This window comes from Chlorocebus sabaeus, chromosome 11 (assembly GCF_047675955.1).
Source record: "Chlorocebus sabaeus isolate Y175 chromosome 11, mChlSab1.0.hap1, whole genome shotgun sequence".
Lineage (NCBI taxonomy): Eukaryota > Metazoa > Chordata > Mammalia > Primates > Cercopithecidae > Chlorocebus > Chlorocebus sabaeus.
In genome coordinates, this window is record NC_132914.1 from 108,964,259 (window position 1) to 108,984,638 (window position 20,380).

Below are 20,380 nucleotides of genomic sequence, written 5' to 3' on the forward strand. Positions count from 1 at the left end.
GTTTGTGCCGTGATTTCTGATTTTCATGTTTTCCATATAGTTGACCTTTAGGTCCCCAATCCACAATGTCTCCAACTTACCATAAATTGTTTTCTAGCCAGTGGGCCAAGATACTGGGTCCATGGAGGTGGGTAGGAACTATCAAAGGGAATCCATTCCATACAGTCAGCACAATTAGGGCGATTGGGCCAGGAATGGTTGGTTAGCACACCAGTTACATTAATAGAACCAAGACTTAATAGGTACATGACTTTACCATAATGACTCAACCTTTCTTGAGCTTGAATTATAAGACAGCTATGGTTGAGTGACGTCTTTGTAGTGATAAAGGGAGTCCTTCTAGTGGGGCGCTATAATTAATGACGTTCTGAGAGCCCAACTGTTCTATGTCGGGGGAGTCAGGGGTCCTGGAGCCCACACTCCCTGATCATAATAAATCTCAGGAGGAGTGTCACTCCAAAATATAGGTTGCACTACTGGGAGATTGAGAACATATGCCCCATATGTTTTTGCCTCTGCACAGGGTAAACACAGCACAGGACATTATGGCTAATATGGCCAAGAACATGGAATCAGGGGTTTTTGCCTGGCCTTGATGCTCCAGTAGTTTCTCAGCTTCCTGCGGGGTATTCTTGAGTTGCCCCCAGGTTATGGGGGTTGAGGTCCTCATGACTCCGGTCGGCCTTCTCTCCATCTTTGCACTCAGGCTCAGCTGGCTTATGGCTTGTACCAGAGGGACTGGGCCCATAGTTGGCCACCCTGGGTTCCTCTAGTCTCCTGTTTCATGGTCGCATGCACCTTGAGGGCACCGACACACACGGCTTGTCCCTCTCCCGTAAAAACACAAGCATACTCTCATCCCTACGTCAGTGAATCCACCAGACCTTTCCATTGTCCTTTTTCCGGGGATTTCCATAACACTTTCAGATAAACTTTTCTCTTTTCCTCTAACACTTGCCAATGTATTTCTGCTGTAGTCTTACCATCCATACCAGGAGTCAAAAAATTTAAAGTAAATAAGGCTAAGTATAGTTTTGTTTGAGGTGGTAACTGGTCTTCTGTCCCTCCTTTCTGTTTTTCCCTTTTTTTTTTTTTTTGAGATGGAGTCTTGCTCTGTCACCAGGCTAGAGTGCAATGGTGGGATCTCAGCTCACTGCAACCTCCACCTCCCAGGTTCAAGTGATTCTCCTGCCTCAGCCTCGCAAGTAGCTGGGACTACAGGCACACGCCACCATGTGCAGCTAATGTTTGTATTTTAGGTAGAGACGGAGTTTCACCATGTTGGCCAGATGGTCTCGATCTCTTGACCTCGTGATCTGCCTGCCTCGGCCTCCCAAAGTGCTGGGATTACAGGCGCGAGCCACCGCACCCAGCCCCTTTCTGTTTTTTCAACTTGCGTTGTAATGTTTGATGTGCCCACTCTGTAATTCCTTGTCCTCTAGGATTATAAGGAATTCCTATTTTATGGGTTATAGCCTAAAGCTGTAAGAATTTTGAAAAGCATGACTAGTATAAGTGGGTCCATTGTCAGTTTTTAATTATTTAGGTATCCCCATATGAGCAAATGATGACAGACAATGTTGCCATACATGACCAGCTGTCTCACCTGTTTGGCATGTAGCATGCTGCATATGAGAATAAGTGTCTGTAGTCACATGAACATAGCTAAGTTTACTAAAGGCTGCTATATGTGTAACATCCATTTGCCAGATTTCATCTGGAGCCAAACTTCGTGGGTTACAATCTTCCACAGGTGTGGCTCCAGGGACATGCTGGGAAGTAGGACAGGCTTGTACTATAGCCCTAGCTTGGCTGCCAGACAAATGGAACATGCGAGTAGGGCGGAAGTATTTTGGTGCAGTCGTGCATGAGAGGCTTGAGCTTGCTGAAACACAGAGCTAATCAGTTTATCTGCTCTATCATTACCTAGAGGTAGTGGCCCCAGGAAGTTGTGTGTGAGAGCGAATATGAGAAATATGAAAAGGAGCCGCAGGAGAGCAAATAGTTTGTTGAAGTCTTAGTAACAAATTAAGCAGTTCTGGGTCTAGTGTATTTTTAATTGTAGCAGTTTCTATGCAACTGGCTACACTTACAACATAAGTTGAATCGGGCAGGGCCTGGTGGCTCACGCCTGTAATCCCAGGACTTTGGGAGGCCGAGGCAGGCGGATCATGAGGTCAGGAGATCGAGACCATCCTGGCTAACACGGTGATACCCTGTCTCTACTAAAAAAAAAAAAATACAAAAAATGAGCCGGGCGTGGTGGCGGGCGCCTGTAGTCCCAGATACTCGGGAGGCTAAGGCAGGAGAAGTGCTTGAACCGGGGAGGCGAGATTGCACCACTGCACTCTGGCCTGGGCGACAGAGCAAGATACCGTCTCAAAAAAAAAAAAAAAACATAAGTTGAATCACAGACAATGTTGATAGGATCTGCAGCTGTGAGCTGTAAAACCTGAATGACTGCAATTAACTCTGAGCCTTGAGCTGAAACCCCAGAGGTCATTATTGTTTGAGTATGTTTAGGTCCATAAATAGCTGCATGACCTTTAGAAGAGCCATCAGTAAATGAAGTCTGGACACCTGAAATAGGCTTGTGGTAAGTAATCACAGGAAGAATGAAAGAATGGACTTTATAAAACTGCAAAATTTTGTCTGAGGGATAGTGGTTGTCTATTGCACCCACAAAGTCTGCAAAAGTGATTTGCCAGGCAGTCGACATTTCCCAAGCTCCGGACTGTTGCTGAGAGTCTAAAAGAACAATAATTTTATCTGGATCATATCCCATAAGCATCTTTGACCTATGCCTGCCCGCACAGTCACAATTTGTGTAATTAAAGAAAGGTTTTTTATTGCAAGGTTTTGACTGTTTGATTAGGTAGAAAGAGCCATTCTATTACTGTTACAGATTTGTCTAAGCATCGGCCTAAAAGTCCTGTTGGAGAGTGAGGGATAGGAAAAACAAAAGCAAAGGTTTTTGTGGTTGTAGCCGTGAGGCATATCATTGCCCTTGCGTCTGCTCTACAAGTCGTCACTCCACTTCTGCCTCTTTGATCAATTGCTCTGGGGAATTTAAGGAAGAATCTCCTTGCAAGGTTTGATAAAGATGTGTAACTTGGTAAGTGGCAGTACTTAGCATTGATCACAACCAATTAATATCTCCTAATAATTATTGACAATCATTTAAAGTCTGTAACCTGACTTTACGGAGAACTACTTTCTGAGGCTGTACACTCCTCTCCATAACAATAGTTCCTACATATTGGTATGGGGAAGTTGTTTGCGCTTTCTCTGGAGCAGTTTTGAGATTCCATTTAATTAAAGCCTGTTTTGTTTCTCTGAATAACTGATGTAAAATTTGATCTGTAGGAGCGGCCAAAAGAGTATCATCCATAAAATGAATGATATACACAGTGGGAAACATATTTCAAGGCTCCTTTAATGCTCTTCCCACAAAGTGCTGACATAATGTAGGACTGTTAAGCATGCCTTGAGGTAAAACTTTCCATGGATAGTGAGAAACAGGTTCTCTATAATTAATAGAAGGCACAGAGAAGGCAAATCTAGGCTTATCCTTCTCGTGTAATGGTATAGTAAAGAAACAATCCTTAAGATCTATTACTACAAGAGGCCAGTCTCTTGGAATGGCTGCTGGGGAAGGTAAACCTTGCTGTAAGGCACCCATCGGTTTAATTTGTGCACTAATAGCTCTCAAATCATGCAGTAGTCACCATCTTCTGGACTGTTTTGGAATAACAAATACCGGTGAATTCCAGGGGCTGACTTCTCTGTATGTCCTGCGTTCAATTGTTCTTTTACCAACAGATGAAGTTGATCTAGCATCTCCTGTGTTAGGGGCCATTGATCCACCCACACAGGTTTGTCACAAAGCCATTCTAATGGTAAGGCAGTGGGTGGAGGAGAAATATTAATGATCCCCATCAGAAATCCTGACATCCTAGCCCTTTGCTAACTGTTTTTCCAGTTATAGATACCGGGTTAGGGTTTCCTTGTAGGAATTTCCCTAAACCTTTTCCACTCTGATATCCCATGTCCTTCAACATTTTAAATCCTGGGTTATCAAAGTTTCCACTTGTAAGTCTCATATCCCATGCTGTAAGTAAGTCTTGACCCCATAAATCGATAGCTGTATTTGCAACATAAGGCTGGAAAGTACATGACTGTTCATCCGGACCAAGACAAGGTAAAATCTCAGCACTCTGTTGAACACTTTTAGCTGCTCCTACTCCCACTAGGGATGTAGAGGTTAGTCTGAGAGGCCATGCTGGGAGCCAGTCCTTACTGGATATTACTGACACAGCTCCAGTGTCCATAAGCCCATACAATTTCTTTCCTTTCCTTTGTACTACACAGGTGGGCCTATTAGAGGCTATAGGTTGTGATAGATTTCTCATGTAGTTGTGCTCCCAAACCCTTCATTTCCTCGTTTCTCCTTTCGTGGAGAAGAGTATAATTTGCAGGGAATAAGCAATAATTGAGCAATATATTCTCCTGGTTCCAAAACCCAAAGATCTTGTGACAGTAAAACTACTTGAATTTCTCCTTCATAGTCAGAGTCAACTACTCCTGGGACTACAGTGCAAGTTAAGGCAAGTTTTTGCCTAAAATTAGTCCCATGTATCCTGCTGGTAAAGGTCCCCAAATGCCAGTGGGGACTTTGATAGGTTTGCCTCCACCAACTAATGTAATTCTTTCTCTGACTGGAAGCTCTAATCCTGCACTTCCTGGTGTTCCTGGGGTGAGGGAATCAATGTTCCTCCTGGGACCCACCCTTGAAGTGGGGTTGTAGTCTGAACTGGGAATGCCCTCATTGTTTGAGGGGCCCGGGTCCAGGCCCCCTTCTCGTTTCCTGACGGGGGTGCCGTTTTGATGAAATTTTGAGCAGCATTGAATAGCCCAGTGATTTCCTTTGTTTCAGCGAGGACAGAGTACTGGCGTTTTTTCTGCTGGGGGGGATGGGGGGGGTCACCGCATTATAAGGCATTCCTTTTTAAAATGTCCAGTTTTTCCACAGTTATAACATTTTCCCACTTTAGGGTTTGACCCTTGGCTCCTTTTAGATTTGTCAACTACTAAATTAGCCGTTGCTTGAGCTAAAATTGCAGAGTGATGGAGCTCAGTTCCTACATCCTGACAAGTTCTGAGAAAATTTCTCAAGTTTTGTACACCTCACAGGTGCCAGTGCACATTTACAATCTGCGTTTGCATTCTCAAAAGCTAAAGTTAAGGTTAGCATTTCTGTGGCAGCGGTATGAGGAATCTGATGCTTCACTGACTCTTGTAATCTTGCAAGAAATTGCGCATAGGGCTCCTGCGACCCTTGCATGATATATAAAAAGGATTGTACTGGGACTCCCTCTTCTGGAATTGTGACCCAGGCATGTTTAGCGGCCTGTGCACACTGCTGATAAGTAGCATCTGGAAGTGTCATTTGAAGTTCCAGGTCTGAATAAGGGCCATTACCTAACAGCATATCCTCTGTAATGTCTCCGTGTCCAGCAGCATGATTCTATCTAGCCTGGTCTGCACACATTTCTTGCCAATTTAAATTCCATGTCAGCTATGCACTAGCAGACAAACAAGTGCGGGCCAAATGTTTTACATCAAAGGGTAGAAGGCGCATAGCACCAAATACAGTTTCTAACAATCCTAAGGTGAATGGGCTCTATACCCCATTATTAATTACACTGGTTTTTAATTCCTTCAACAACGTAAACTCTAGTGGGGTTTGTTCATGAATAAACTGCTGTGGATTGTTTGGATCAGGCCTTATGGAAATAGGAAACGTGCAACGTCCTAAGGGCTCTCCAGCTATGGCAGCAGAGCGTAAAATTCTTTGTATTGAGGTCTCTATTTCTGCTACTGAAGGAAGCGGTACAGATGTTTCTGCAACTGGAGGGGGCAGTATAGGCCAATTTTTATCCTCCCTCTCCTGTTTTTTATTTTCAATTGGTGCTGTGGGTGGGACAACACTCTTTCAGATTTTTAGACTCAGAACGTGACTCCTGCTGTCCAGCAGAATAAGAAGGAGATAATGGCAGGAAAGTACGAACTAAACTCCAAGTGGAGAAAGCAGAAGAATCAACTTTAAGACGTTTTTGATGAGCCTGTTTTAATTCTTTTCCTGCTCTTTGCCAATTTTCTACATCAAGAGTGCCTGCCTGTGGAAACCATGGGTTATGCATAATAACCTCCTGCAGCATCTTCGCTAATGTCTGAGGATTAACCTGAGCACCAGATTGTTTCAACAAAACTTTAAACAACTGCACATAATTTTTTTTCAACAGAAAATTCTGCCCCATGTTACCTGATTCAGAAAACTTCCCATTCCCAGTACTTCTTTAAGAGAGCACTGACCTTATATTGCTCCTGGTACCTCTTTAGGGCACTGATCAGTACCTCTTTAGGGCACTGACCTTATATCAGCTGCCAGCAGACTCATTCCAGGGTCCCCATTCGTCTTGTCAACTTCAGCTTCTCTGCTCCAGCAGATCTTCTTCGTTCATGTCCTCGGAGTTCCTGTTCTGGGGTGCCACTTTGATGCGTGAATGGACCTTGGTGGACTGAACAAAGCGGGGCGAATGTGAGAATAAAGATAAAGACAAAAGAGCATATTTGGAAGAAGGGGTCAGGGGGCTCCTTGCTTTTGATGAACAAGGGCCCTGAGCTTTAGAACCCTTCATATTTATTGGGTAAAGGAGACAGGGAGAAGGGGGGCAGGGTGGTTGTCGGTCAGCAGCTTGATTTACAGCAGGCTCACAAGACTGCATTATTTGAACAGTAGGCGTCCCAGTAGATAACCTCAAGGTGCACAGCGCCAGGGATTGATCGCCCTCAGCAAACCTTCTGGTGGCTGGAGCAGAAGCAAGTTTGCCCACATTCTGCATTCATGATAAACAGTTTGCTGTTTGAGCATATAGCCTCAGTGGAATGCTGAGTTGGTCACAACCCATGGGCATTCAGCTCTCTATGAAAAGGAGCCTGGCATCTCTCTGGCTGTCTGTCACCATGGGATATGCCGGCTCCCCCTTTGCCTTCTGCCAGGATTTCTAAGCTTCCTGAGGGTTCACCAGAAGCAGAACGGATGCTAGCACTGTGCTTGTACAGCCTGCAGAACCATGAGCCAAATCAATCTCTTTTCTTTATAAATTACTCAGCTTCACGGCTGGGCACAGTGGCTCATGCCTGTAATCCCAGCACTTTGGGAGGCCGAGGTAGGTGGATTACTGAGGTCAAGAGTTCGAGACCAGCCTGACCAACATGGTGTAACCGCATCTCTAATAAAAATACAAAAATTAGCCAGGCATGGTAGGGCATGCCTGTAATCCCAGCTACCCAGGAGGCTGAGGCACAAGAATCGCTTGAACCCAGGAAGCAAAGGTTGCAGTGGGCCAAGATCATGCCACTGCACTCCAGCCTGAGCAACAGAGCCAGACCCCGTGTCAAAAAAAAAAAAAAAATTACCCAGCCTCAGGTATTCTTTTATAGCAATGCAAAACAGACTAACACACTGTCCTCTTTTTTCAGCTGTAAAGTAAGAATAATCATTGTGAAATGAGATATTAAAATTCTTTTTTCTTTTCTTTTTTTTTTTTTTTGAGACGGAGTCTCACTCTGTCGCCCAGGCTGGAGTGCAGTGGCCGGATCTCAGCTCACTGCAAGCTCCGCCTCCCGGGTTTACGCCATTCTCCTGCCTCAGCCTCCCAAGTAGCTGGGACTACAGGCGCCCGCCACCTCGCCCGGCTAGTTTTTTATATTTTTTAGTAGAGACGGGGTTTCACCGTGTTAGCCAGGATGGTCTCGATCTCCTGACCTCGTGATCTGCCTGTCTCGGCCTCCCAAAGTGCTGGGATTACAGGCTTAAGCCACCGCGCCCAGCCGAGATATTAAAATTCTTTGGAATAGTGCCTCCTCAGCAGCTTCACAAAGCTACCATGTGGAGTTGTTGTTCAGTGGGTATAGAGTTTCAGTTTTGCAACATGAAAAAGTTCTGGAGACCGGCTGCGCAACAGTGTGGATATACTTTACGTTACTAAACTGTACTCTTAGAAATCGTTAGGATAAAGCTGGGCATGGTGGCTAATGCTTGTAATCCCAGTAATTTGGGAGGCCGAGGCAGGTGGATCACGTGAGGTCAGGAGTTTGAGACCAGCCTGGTCAACATGGTGAAACCCCATCTCTATTAAAAATACAAAAAAATTACTCGGGCATGGTGGCAGGTACCTGTAATTCCAGCTAGTCGGGAGGCTGAGGCAGAATTGCTTGAACCCAGGAGGCGGAGGTTGCAGTGAGCCAAGATAGCGCCATTGCACACCAGCCTAGGTGACAGAGCGAGACTCCGTCTCAAAGAAAAAAGAAATGGTTAGGCTGGTACATTTTATGTTATGCACTGTTTCCCAGAGTTAACAAAATTTTTAAGGAAATGTACACCATGTGAGATACCTAAAAAGCTGTCCCAGGAGAGGGATGATATTTATTCTGTGAGCTCTGAGAGGGGAGACAGGAGCCAGTTAGCAAACACTGAGTGCTCCAGCCAGTCCACAGAGCCCCAACATGGATGCTGCACCTGAGGTGAGGCTGGCCTTGGAGACCTCTGGGCCTCTTCCAGCTCAGAGGTCTGAAGGATTTGAGCTGAGTCAGGTCAGCAGATGCTAGAACTTTCCATTCATAGACTGTCCAGTTTTGCTATATTTGAGGAACAGAAACAGGTCAGAGACCTTGGCATGCTTTCATACTACTACGAAAACATAACGATACAACCTTTAGTATTATCATTTATATTATTTTTGAATTTTATTATTTATTTTCTTTCTTTTTTTTTTTTTTTTTGATACGGATTTTCCCTCTTGTTGCCCCAGCTAGAGTGCACTTGCATGATCTTGGCTCACTGCAACCTCTGCCTCCCAGGTTCAAACGATTCTCCTGCCTCAGCCTGCTGAGTACCTGGGACTGCAGGCGTGCACCACCATGCCCAGCTAATTTTTGTATTTTTAGTAGAGACGGGGTTTCTCCATGTTGGCGAGGCTGGTCTCAAACTCCTGACCTCAGGTGATCTGCCTGCCTTGGCCTCCCAAAGTGCTGGGATTACAGGTGTGAGCCACCATGCCCAGCCTTTTTATTTATTTTATTGAGATAAGGTCTTGCTATGTTGCTCAGGCTGGTCTTGAACTCTGGCCTCCCAGAGTGCTGAGATTACAGGTGTGAGCCAAGGTGCCCAGAAGGCACAACCTTTCTGGCAGGCATTCATGACTAAGAACTTAATCCAAGAACACAATTGGGCAAGCGTGTGAAGTTAGGGAAGAGCACTGTTGTGAACTTCAACCAACAAAGATGGCCTGAGAAAAACCGGTGACTGCTCGGCAGCATTCAGAGGGATGAGACATCACTCCAACTGAGCCATGAAAATAGGGTCTGGAGGCAGGGAACATAAGCCCAATTCACACTTCAGCTATGACAGGAAATATCCTCTCCATTTACACAGGGCGCACACCAAGTAAATGACTTTGTACCTTTATTTCATTCTTTTTTTTTTTTTTTTTTGAGATGGAGTCTCACTCTGTCACTCAGGCTGGAGTGCAGTGGCACGATCTCGGCTCACTGCAAGCTCTGCAGGCAAGCTCTGCCTCATGGGTTCACGCCATTCTCCTGCCTCAGCCTCCCGAGTAGCTGGGACTACAGGTGCCCGCTACCATGCCTGGCTAATTTCTTTTTGTATTTTTAGTAGATGGGTTTTCACCATGCTAACCAGGATGGTCTTGATCTCCTGACCTTGTGATCCACCTGCCTTGGCCTCCCAAAGTGCTGGGATTACATGCGTGAGCCACCGCGCCCGGCCTGTTCTCTTCTTTTACATAGGGCGTACACCGAGTAAATGACCTTGTAACTTTACTTCATCCTCTTTATTTACATATGGCGTACACCAAGTAAATGACTTTGTAGCTTTACTTCATCTTCTTCATTTACGTAGGACATACACCAAGGAACTGATGGAAACTTCTAGAGGGTATTTAAACCCCCAAAAATTCTATAATGGGGTCTTTGAGCCCCTATGCTCAGCCTGTTCCCACACTGTGGGGTATATTTTCATTTTCAATAATTTTCTTCATTTCTTTCCTTGCTTTGTGCGTTTTGTCCAATTTTTTGTTCAAGACGCCAAGAACCTGGACACCCTCCACTGGTAACACAATCATCAGGCAATAGGGGTACACCTGGAAAGGACATGGGACAGTTAGTGCAGTGAGGAATGGGAGGCAGGGCCGAATCTCTTTGAGCTGGGAGGCTGCTCCTTCTGGCCTCTCCACAGCCTCACCGCTTCCATTTCCCGAGGCAGACAAGGACTGCCTCAGCCTGGGACAAAACAACCTCTCCGTGTCCACAGCCACTCACAACTGGGTTAATGTTCCAGTCTCACTTCCCAGGATCCTCTGAAGGGCCCAGCTTGGGTCAGATGGCCATTCCTGGGCCAGTCAGCTGTGGCCAGGGGATGGAGTCACATGGCACCCACAGAGTGACAGGCACTGTGGAGGTGTCGACACCCGCTCCTCAAAGTATGGTCCTGGACCGAGCAGCAGCATCTACATCACTGGGCAGCTTCTTAGCAATGCAGAAACCCAGGCACCACCCCACAGGTAAGGAATCGGAACCTGCTTATTTATTTTGATGATAGGTGCATGGCACCACGCTTGGCTCATTTTTGTATTTCTAGTAGAGTCGGGGTTTCTCCATTTTGGCCAAGCTGATCTCAAACTCCTGACCTCAAGTGATCCACCCGCCTCAGCCTCCCAAAGTGCTGGGATTACAGGCATGAGCCACCACACCCAGCCTGTATCCCACATATTGATCCTATTTTTTTTTTTTTTTTTTTTTGAGACAGAGTCTTGCCCTGTCACCCAGGCTGGAGTGCAATGGCACGATCTCGGCTCACTGCAACCTCCGCCTCCCGAGTTCAAGCAATTCTCCTGCCTCAGCCTCCCCAGTAGCTAGGATTACGGGCATGCACTACCATGCCTGAATAATTTTTTGTATTTTTAATAGACACGGGCTTTCACCGTGTTGGCCAGGTGGGTCTTGAACTCCTGACCTTGTGATCCGCCCATCTTGGCCTCCCAAAGTGCTAGGATTACAGGCATGAGCCACCATGCCCAACCTTATTTATTTTTAATTTTTAAAATTTTTTTGGAGATAGTCTTGCTCTATTGCCCAGACTGGAGTACAGTGGTATGATCTTGGCTCACTGCAACCTCTGCTTCCCGGGTTCAAGTCATTCTCCTGCCTCAGCCTCCTGAGTAGCTGGGATTACAGGCAGGTGCCATCACACCTGGCTAATTTTTGTACTTTTAGTAGAGATGGGGTTTCACCATGTTGGTCAGGCTAGTCTTGAACTCCTGGCCTCAAGTTATCCACCCGCCTCGGCCTCCCAAAGTGCTGGGATTACAGGCGTGAACGACCATGCCCGGCCAAATTTAGTAATTTAAAACAACATTAAAAAATCTGTTTCTGGCCGGGCGCGGTGGCTCAAGCCTGTCATCCCAGCACTTTGGGAGGCCTAGACGGGCAGATCACGAGGTCAGGAGATCGAGACCATCCTGGCTAACACGGTGAAACCCCGTCTCTACTAAAAAACACAAAAAACTAGCCGGGCGAGGTGGCGGAGCCTGTAGTCCCAGCTACTTGGGAGGCTGGGGCAGGAGAATGGCGTAAACTCGGGAGGCGGAGCTTGCAGTGAGCTGGGATCCGGCCACTGCACTCCAGCCTGGGCGACAGAGCGAGACTCCGTCTCAAAAAAAAAAAAAAATCTGTTTCTATGGGATGGGAATTTGGGTATGGCTTGGCTGGGTGCGCCTGGCATAGAGACTCTCACAGGGCCATGATCATGTTGTGGGCTGAGGATGCTGTCAGCTAAAGGCTCAATTTGGTGAGTATCCTGTCCAAGCTCATGTATGTGTTGGTAGTCCTTAGGTACTCACTGGCAGCTGGTAAGAGACGTTAGTTCCTCGACATGTCTCTAATGGACTGAATAGTATGTTGCCCCCAAATTCATGTTTGCACAGAAGTTCAGAATGTGACCTTATTTGGAAATAGGGTCTTTGCAGATGTAATTAAGATGAGATCATGCTGGATGATGTTGGACCCTAAATCCAACGACTGTTTTAGTAAGAGAGGACACAGAGAGACACACAGGGAAGGCCATGTGAAGACAGAGGCACAGCCGGGAGTGATACAGCCAAAGAATGCCAAGGACTGTCCAAAGCCACCGGAAGGAAGGAGCCTTCCCTGTAGCCTTCAGAGGGAACATGGCTTTGTTGACTTTTTTTTTTTTGAGACAGTCTCACACTGTCACCCAGGCTGGAGTGCAGTGGCGTGATCTTGACTCACTGCAAGCTCTGCCTCCTGGGAACACGCCATTCTCCTGCCTTAGCCTCCCGAGTAGCCGGGACTACAGGTGCCCGCCACTACGCCTGGCTACTTTTTTGTATTTTTGGTAGAAATGGGGTTTCACCGTGTTAGCCGAGATGGTCTCAATCTCCTGTCCTCGTGATCTGCCCACCTTGGCCATGAGCCACTGTGCCTGGCCACTTTTTTTTTTTTGAGATAGAGTCTTGCTCTGTTGCCCAGACTGGAGTGCACAGGTACAATTTCAGCTCACTGCAACCTCTCTGCCTCCCCGGTTCAGGTGATTCTCCTGGCTCAGACTCCAGAGTAGCTGGGATTACAGGTGCCCACCACCACCACTGGCAAATTTTTTTTTGTATTTTTAGTAGAGACGGGGTTTCACCATGTTGGCCAGGCTGGTCTTGAACTCCTGTCATCAAGTGATCTGCCTGCTTTGGCCTCCCAAAGTGCTGGGAGTACAGGAGTGAGCCACAGTGCCTGGCCTCTGCTGACACATTCATTACAGACTTCTAGCATCTGGAGCTGTGAGTATCAACTTCTGTTGTTTTAAGCCACCCAATTTGTAATACCTTATTAGAGCAGCTTTAGGAACCAAGTGAGCCAGCTTCCCTAAGAGCAAATGAGTAAGAGTCAGAGAGGGCCCCAATGGAAGCCAGAGTGTTTCTGTAACCTAATCTTGAACATGACATCCGTTCATTGGAAGCAAACCACTTGATCCAGCCCACATGCAGGGTGAGAGGACTACATAAGATCATAAGTACCAGGAGGTGAGCATCACTGAAGGCTGTGAACCAGGGCAGCCTCACCAGCAAACAATAGAGGAATTTCATTGGAAGAAACCGCTTTCTTCAGGGTTCTGCCTTCTCCATTCATTGATTCCTTCAATGGATAAATTTATTAAGTACTTACCATGGATTGGGTATTAGGGACATATGACCAATAAGACAAAAAAGATTCTTTCCCTTGTTGAGACTATTTAGTTACAGGATAATAGGAACATCTGATTTAGATTAGGAAAGGAGGGTATGGGCAAGGCATGTCTTTCTGAAAAAACATTATCAAGAATTGACTAGGTGTGGTGGCTCATGCCTGTAATCCCAGCACTTTGGGAGGCTGAGGTGGGCGGATCACCTAAGGTCAGGAGTTCGAGACCAGCCTGGCCAACATGGTGAAACCCTGTCTCTACTAAAAATACAAAAATTAGTCGGGTGTGGTGGCAGGCACCTGTAATCTCAGCTACTTGGGAGGCTGAGGCAGGAGAATCACTTGAACTCAGGAGGCGGAAGTTGCAGTGAGCCGAGATTGCGTCCTTGCACTCCAGCCTAGGGGACACAGCAAGGCTCCACCTCAAAGAAGAATAAGGTTGAAGAATGAATAGAAACTAGGGTGTGCGTGTGTGTGTGTTTGTGTGTATGTGTGTGTGTTAGGAGGGAAGAGTTTCTAGGTAGTGGGAAAGCATGTGCAAATAAGTAAGTTGAGCAGCTAGACTAAAAGCTGCCTGAGGGCAGGGACCTTTTCTCTTCATCGCTGCATCTCTATTATATGACATCATCTCTGCATCTGTATCACAAGACACAGAGCCTGGCAGAGAGAAATTCTTACTGGAGGAAATGAATGAATCCCGGGCATCTTCTATATAGGTTGGTGCAAAAATGATTGCAGTTTTTGCCATTACTTTTAAATGGCAAAAACCACAATTACTTTTGCACGAATATTTCCTATTACAGATGTCAATTCAAGTCATTTAAAAATTTTCTCCCAAAGTTAACTGCCGGATGATTGCTCTTATTCATAGTAGGTAGCATAGGCAAAGCTACTAGAACAAAAGACTCAAAGTAAGTAAAAGGTCAACCTAAGTTTATTTATTCTCACATAACAATACTGAGTGGATATTTAGGTCAGTAAGGCACAGTTCTCCTCCACTCAGGAATCTCTCATCTTCAGGCCTTGCCTTCTGCAGAGCCTGGTCACCATCTGCTTCCAGTTGGCAGAAGGAGTAAGAGCACAGGGGAGCACCTGTTGGAGGTCTGTATGGGCCAGGCCTGGAAACTGTGCACACCTCTTCTGCTCGCTTTCTGCTGGGCAGAGCATAGGCACAGAGCTACACTTATTTTACTTTGAGAATGCAGTGTAGGTGTATGTCCAACAAAGAAAATAATAATTCGGTAGACAACTAAGTCTCCACTCCAATATTCAATTACTTATGCTCTGGTATGTCTCAAATTAACCTAGATAGAAATGAACTCTGAATCTTCCACTTCCATCAAGTTTTTCACTCACTCAGTGGCATCATTATCCATCCAGTTGCTTAAGCATACATGTGAAAGTTATCCTTGGTCTGTTTCTTATCCTCCCCTTCCACATCTAATCCTTCAGGAAGTCCTGAAAATGTTACCTCCGAAACATGTCTTAAATCCATCTTCTCAGCCAGGCCCAGTGGCTCACGCCTGTAATCCCAGTACTTTGGGAGGCCAAGGGAAGGGGATCACTTTAACTCAGGAGTTGGAGAGCAGCCTGGACAATGTGGAGAGACTCCATCTCTACAAAAAAATACGAAAAATTAGCCAGGCGTGGTGGCATGTCCCTGTAGTTCCAGCTACTCAGGATGCTGAGGTGGGAGGATTGCCTGAGCCCAGGAGGTCTAGGTTGCAGTGAGCTGTGATCATGCCACTGCACTCTAGCCAGTGGGACCCTATTTAAAAAAAAAAAAAATCCATCTTCTCTACACCTTTACTGCCACCTCCTTAGTTCAGACAGTGTAATAATCTCTCAACTGCATTATTCTCCAATAGCCTAATAGCTCTGTTTCCATTCTTGCTTTCCTATATTCCATTTTTACAAAGCAGAGTGATATTTTAAAACAAATTTGATCACACCACTCTTTAGTTTAAAACCTTACAATAGCTTAGAATAAAATCCAAAGTCCTGATTATGACCCCCAAAGGCCACATATGATGAAGCCACTGCTCACATCTCCAACCTCATCCTTTTTATACTTTTTAAAAAAATTTTTTTGAAATAGAGACGGGGTTTCACCATGTTGGCCAGGCTGATCTCGAACTCCTGACTTCAAGTGATCTGCCCACCTTGGCCTCCTGAAGTGCTGGGATTACAGGCATGACCCACCGCGCCCGGCCTCCAGCCTCATCCTTTATCAGTCTCCTCCTACTCGATCTACGCCAGCTACAATGACCTTCTTGCTGATCCTTGAACATATTTAGCATATTTCCACCTTAAATTTTTTACCCATCTGCTCAGAAATCTTTCCTTGGATTTCCAATAGCCAGCCCTTTCTCATTCCTCAGGGGTCTCAGCTTAAATGTTACCTCCTGAGATTCCTTCCTTAATAATCTAATACGAAGCAGTCTCCACATCCCGTTATTCTCTTACCTCAGCATCCTGTTTATGTTCTTCTTAGCATCAGACTCGGGCTTTTTCCTGTTTATTACCTACTTCCTTTTCCTGAAAGATCCATGTGCCGGTACCGTGTCTTGTTCCTACTGTTTCTCCAATGTCTAGTAGATTTGGCACATACTGATGTGCAATTAATAAGTGAATGAAGAACCACTGAGAGGCGATTAGTCAAAAGCTCTTTCAAAGCCCTTTGATAGGTTATCGGTGGAGAGTAGGGAGCACAAACCTGGGGTCCCATTCTAACTTGACCACTTCTCGGCTGTGCGCAAACTAGCTCTCTTGAGCTTCAGTTACCTATTCTTCAAATTAGGGATGGGAACATCCATACCTCACAACACCAAATGGCTCCTTTGTAAAGATGAAAGGAGGTAACGTAGGAAAGAACTCCACGTAAGGTTAATGCTCCGTAAACAGAGCTGCTACTGCTATTATATATTCTACACAATCCTGCTCCCTTAAGGCAGGACACTTTAGGTGCTTCAGTCCTCTCGTCTCTCTCCCGGGTTGACCTCCATGGGTCCTCTCAGAAGAGCGTTTCCCAGGCGTGAATCTCCGCAGAGTGGAGATAAAGGATGAGGCTCCAACGCACGCGCACTCACGCGAGTCCGGACCCATGACGTCATTAGCGCAGCGCCATCGCCGCGGAAGGTCCAGGGGCCTGTTCTGTAAGCGGCGCGACTTAGGGAGGCCCAGGCGGGCGCCTGCAAGTCGGGTGCGCGGCTCCGGGGCGGCTTGGAAACCCCAGCGGAAGGCAGCAAGGGGCGCGTGGGGCCGTGGAGTCACGAAGCTGGGCGGCAAAAGGGGCGGCCCGGAGCTCCCGCGGAGCACAGCGCATGCGTGAGGGCGGCCGGCGGGGCTGCCCGGCGCGGGTGTCCCGGCGATGTGTGGCGCTGAGGCGGCGGCGGGAGCAGCGGCGCCGAGCTCTGCTTCGGCTTCGGCTTCGCGGCGGTGCAGGCGGCGGAGGCGGAGGCGCAGGCTCCTCTTTAGGACCTGGCGAGCCCGGGTCTAAGCGGCGGCCCCACGAGGCCCCTGCACAGCGCCCCGGGTGGAGGCCCTCCCCGCCTCGCCCTACCCCGGGAGCCTGACTCCCCAGCCGGGGATGAGGCTAGGAGGCGGCCGCGCGGGGCCCAGCACAAAGACTTGTCCCCAGGGGCCGCCGCCTCCGCCGCTGCTGCTGCCGCCAGCCTAGAGCCGCCCGCCGAAGCAGAGCCGGCTCCGGGGTCTTCATCCCCACCGGTCCCGAGGAGCGGCTGCCTCCCGTCGCCACGAGGCCCAGGGGCCCGAGAGCCGAGCCCTTTGCTTCCTCGGCCGCGCGGGGACAGGGCGGCTGCGCAGCCTCTGCCTCTCCCGGCTGTGGGGGCCCCGCTGAGTATGTCGGAGGAGAGCGACATGGAGAAAGCCATCAAGGTAAGGGGGAGGTACCCCCTCTTCCCCTGCGTTGTCCTGTGGCGTTCTTCTCGGCTTCAGCCTCAGAAAGCGGGGAGATTTTGCAGTGAGAGGTTCCATCGACTCCTGGTTTTCGGTCTCCTCTGGATTCCGTGGATCGCGCTTTACAGCCCTGGGGCCAAGGGTGTGGGTGTACGTCTGGGTGTGTGTCCGACTCCCACCAGCTTCCTTGGTGAGTGTGATTTGTGCTCAGCTAGAACGGAGGTGAGTGTTCTGGAGACACTATCAAGTGTCAATGAATGGGACGAAGAGAGCCCTGCTACTACTACACGTTTCGATCACTCCCCAAGGGCCGCCGGCATTTGCTTCCGGATGGTCTACAGCATTTGGAGAGTTGGAATTTATCCATCCCTCCCGATTTGTTTGAAATCAACTTCTGGAAATCTGCAGTTTCGGAAGAAGGTGGTTCGCCATACAAAACCTGTCCTTTGTCAAATAGGTTGTCCTCACTTTTCCGTGTGTTCTCCCCCTTTTCTCTTTCCTCTTCTCTCTCCTAGGAAGCATTGAGTTTACTTAGGAAAAGTTAACAATTCCTGTGACTTAACTGCGCTTAAACCCAAAGAAAAGCAAATGTGTATTCGAAAATTACACAAATAAAATAAGTTTTCTAAAACCTGTTTTTAATTTTTTTTTTTTTAAGGCACATTTTGCCCACTTAGGGCTAGTTACCTGTTTTGACAGCTGTAGCTAAGAAATTAGTCTCATGAAAATTAAACAAGCTTACAGTTTGATGTGTTATTTACTTACTTGCAGTGTTAAGTCAGCCCAGTGCGTTGAATAATTTCATTTTATCTGGAAGGACAGGCATCTGTTGTCAACTTGGGGTTATTTTCCCTTTCAAGACAATGACTATTACTAGTAACTGATTAAGAATTTACACTTCTGCCAATTCTTTAGGTGGTGTATATAGTTTCTCAAAATCATCAAGTCATTCCAAAGAAACCTAACCCTTTAAAGGAGATATCAACATATATACATTAAGGAAGACCAGGTTTTGTTTTTTTTTTTTTTGGAGACAGAGTCTCATTCTGTCCCCCAGGCTGGAGTGCGGTGGCGCGATCTCGTCTCACTGCAAGTTCTGCCTCCTGGGTTCACACCATTCTCCTGCCTCAGCCTACTGAGTAGCTGGGATTACAGGTGCCCACCCACCATGCCCTGCTATTTTTTTTTTTTTTTTTTTTTTTTGTATTTTTAGTAGAGACGGGGTTTCACCGTAATAGCCAGGATGGGCTCGATCTCCTGACCTCGTGATCCACCTGCCTTGGCCTACCGAAGTGATGGGATTACAGGCGTGAGCCACCGTGCCTGGCCCAAGGAAGACCAGGTTTTTAATCATAAAAATAAAGATTCTACAAGACTGCTTTGATATATCCTTTTCTTCTTCTTCTTTTTTTTTCTGAGTCGGAGTCTCGCTGTCGCCCAGGCTGGAGTGCAGTGGCACACTCTTGGCTCACTGCAACCTCCGCCTCCCAGGTTCAAGTGATTCTCCTGCCTCAGCCTCCCGAGTAGCTGGGACTACAGGCGTGTGCCACCACACCCAGCTAATTTTTTTGTGTTTTTAGTAGAGGTGATGTTTCACCGTGTTAGCCAGGATGGTCTCCATCTCCTGACATCGTATTCTGCCCACCTTGGCCTCCCAAAGTTCTGAGAGTACAGGTGTGAGCCACCGCGCCCAGCCTTGGCTTGGGTTTTATTGGCACAGAGGCATGATTTGCTGCCTGAAGTTATTTAATTGGGTTGTGAATCAAAGCGTATGTGGCCAGTTTTTAAGCATTATCTCCTGTGTGCCAGGTGGTGTCCTAGACACAAATGGTACAAGCCAGACTCCTAGATGTCCCTGTTGTCATGTAGCTTATATTTTAGAGGGTGGTGTTACTGCTAGGTGGTTTTAATTAAGTGTGGAAAGGGTGAGGAGTACTGTGTTAAATAGGGTAGTCCAAGGAGGTAACACTGTGTAGAGTTCTGATGGAAATGTGAGAGCAAGCCACTACTGTCTCAGGGAAGAGTATAACAGGCAGTGGGAACAGCAAGGACAGACCTTGAGGTCGAAGCAGGTGTAGTGTGATGTAGGAAGAGCAAGGTTGCTGGAATGCAGTGGGTCAGTGGAAATGGTGTAGAGTAGCAATGGGAAGCAAGTAACTTAGGGCCTTGTAGGCCATCGTAAGACGTTTGGCTTTGACCCTGATTAAAAGGGGAACTATAGGAGAGTTTTGAGCAGAAGCGAAACATAGTTCCACGGGACAAGTATACAAATAGGGTAGCAATGTTGCTTAGTGGTTGTTATAGTTTCTCTAGGTAGACTCAGGGCGCGGTGGCTCAAGCCTGTAATCCCAGCACTTTGGGAGGCCGAGACGGGCGGATCACGAGGTTAGGAGATCGAGACCATCCTGGCTAACATGGTGAAACCCCGTCTCTACTAAAAAAATACAAAAAAAACTAGCCGGGCGTGGTGGCGGCGGCGCCTGTAGTCCCAGCTACTCGGGAGGCTGAGGCAGGAGAATGGCGTAAACCCAGGAGGCGGAGCTTGCAGTGAGCTGAGATCAGGCCACTGCACTCCAGCCTGGGCGACAGAGCCAGACTCCGTCTCAAAAAAAATCTCAGCCTACGTTTTTTTTTTTTTTTGAGACAGAGTCTCACTCTGTCACTCAGGCTGGAGTGCAGTGGTGTGATCTCGGCTCACTGCAGCCTCTTCCTGGGTTCAAGCAGTTCTTGTGCCTTGGCCCTCTGAGTAGCTGGGACTACAGGTGCACACCACCATGCCCGGCTAAAATTTTTGTATTGCTAGAAAAGACGGGGTTTCACCATGTTGGCCAGGCTGGTCTCCTGGTCTCAGGTGATCTTCTCAGCCTCCCAAAGTGTTGGGACTACAGGCATGAGCCACCACGCCCAGCCTAGCCTTTCTATTTTATTAGCTGTGTGTCTGAGTACGATGTCACTTCACTTCTGTCTTGTTAGTTTCCTCATCTGTAGACGGGATAAAAGCACTCCCCAGCTGATAGGGTTTTTTTTTTGTTTGTTTGTTAGTTTTTGAGGATTAAATGAGCAGATATACCTAAATGTGCTTATAATAATACCTAGGCCAAGCACAGTGGCTCACACCTGTAATCCC

General features: G+C 47.2%; 1 protein-coding gene and 1 non-coding gene across 3 annotated transcripts in view; one reads left to right on the plus strand and one right to left on the minus strand.

The window, feature by feature from the left end:
* Positions 1-521: 521 nt before the first annotated feature.
* Positions 522-16,477, minus strand: LOC119623830 (uncharacterized). Its single transcript, XR_012094594.1, has 2 exons — positions 16,154-16,477; positions 522-6,581 (listed from the first exon to the last, which is right to left on the minus strand). It is a non-coding gene; the product is annotated as an uncharacterized protein (transcript).
* Positions 16,478-16,670: 193 nt separating this feature from the next.
* The window catches only part of MAPKAPK5 (MAPK activated protein kinase 5), a 46,569-nt gene continuing 42,859 nt past the window's right edge, over positions 16,671-20,380 (plus strand). For both annotated transcript variants that reach the window (XM_037996509.2, XM_008004751.3), the window contains exon 1: positions 16,671-17,232. In XM_037996509.2, coding sequence (XP_037852437.1) covers positions 17,197-17,232 — 36 coding nt within the window. In that variant the 5' untranslated portion in view covers positions 16,671-17,196. The remainder of the gene's footprint in view (positions 17,233-20,380) is intronic.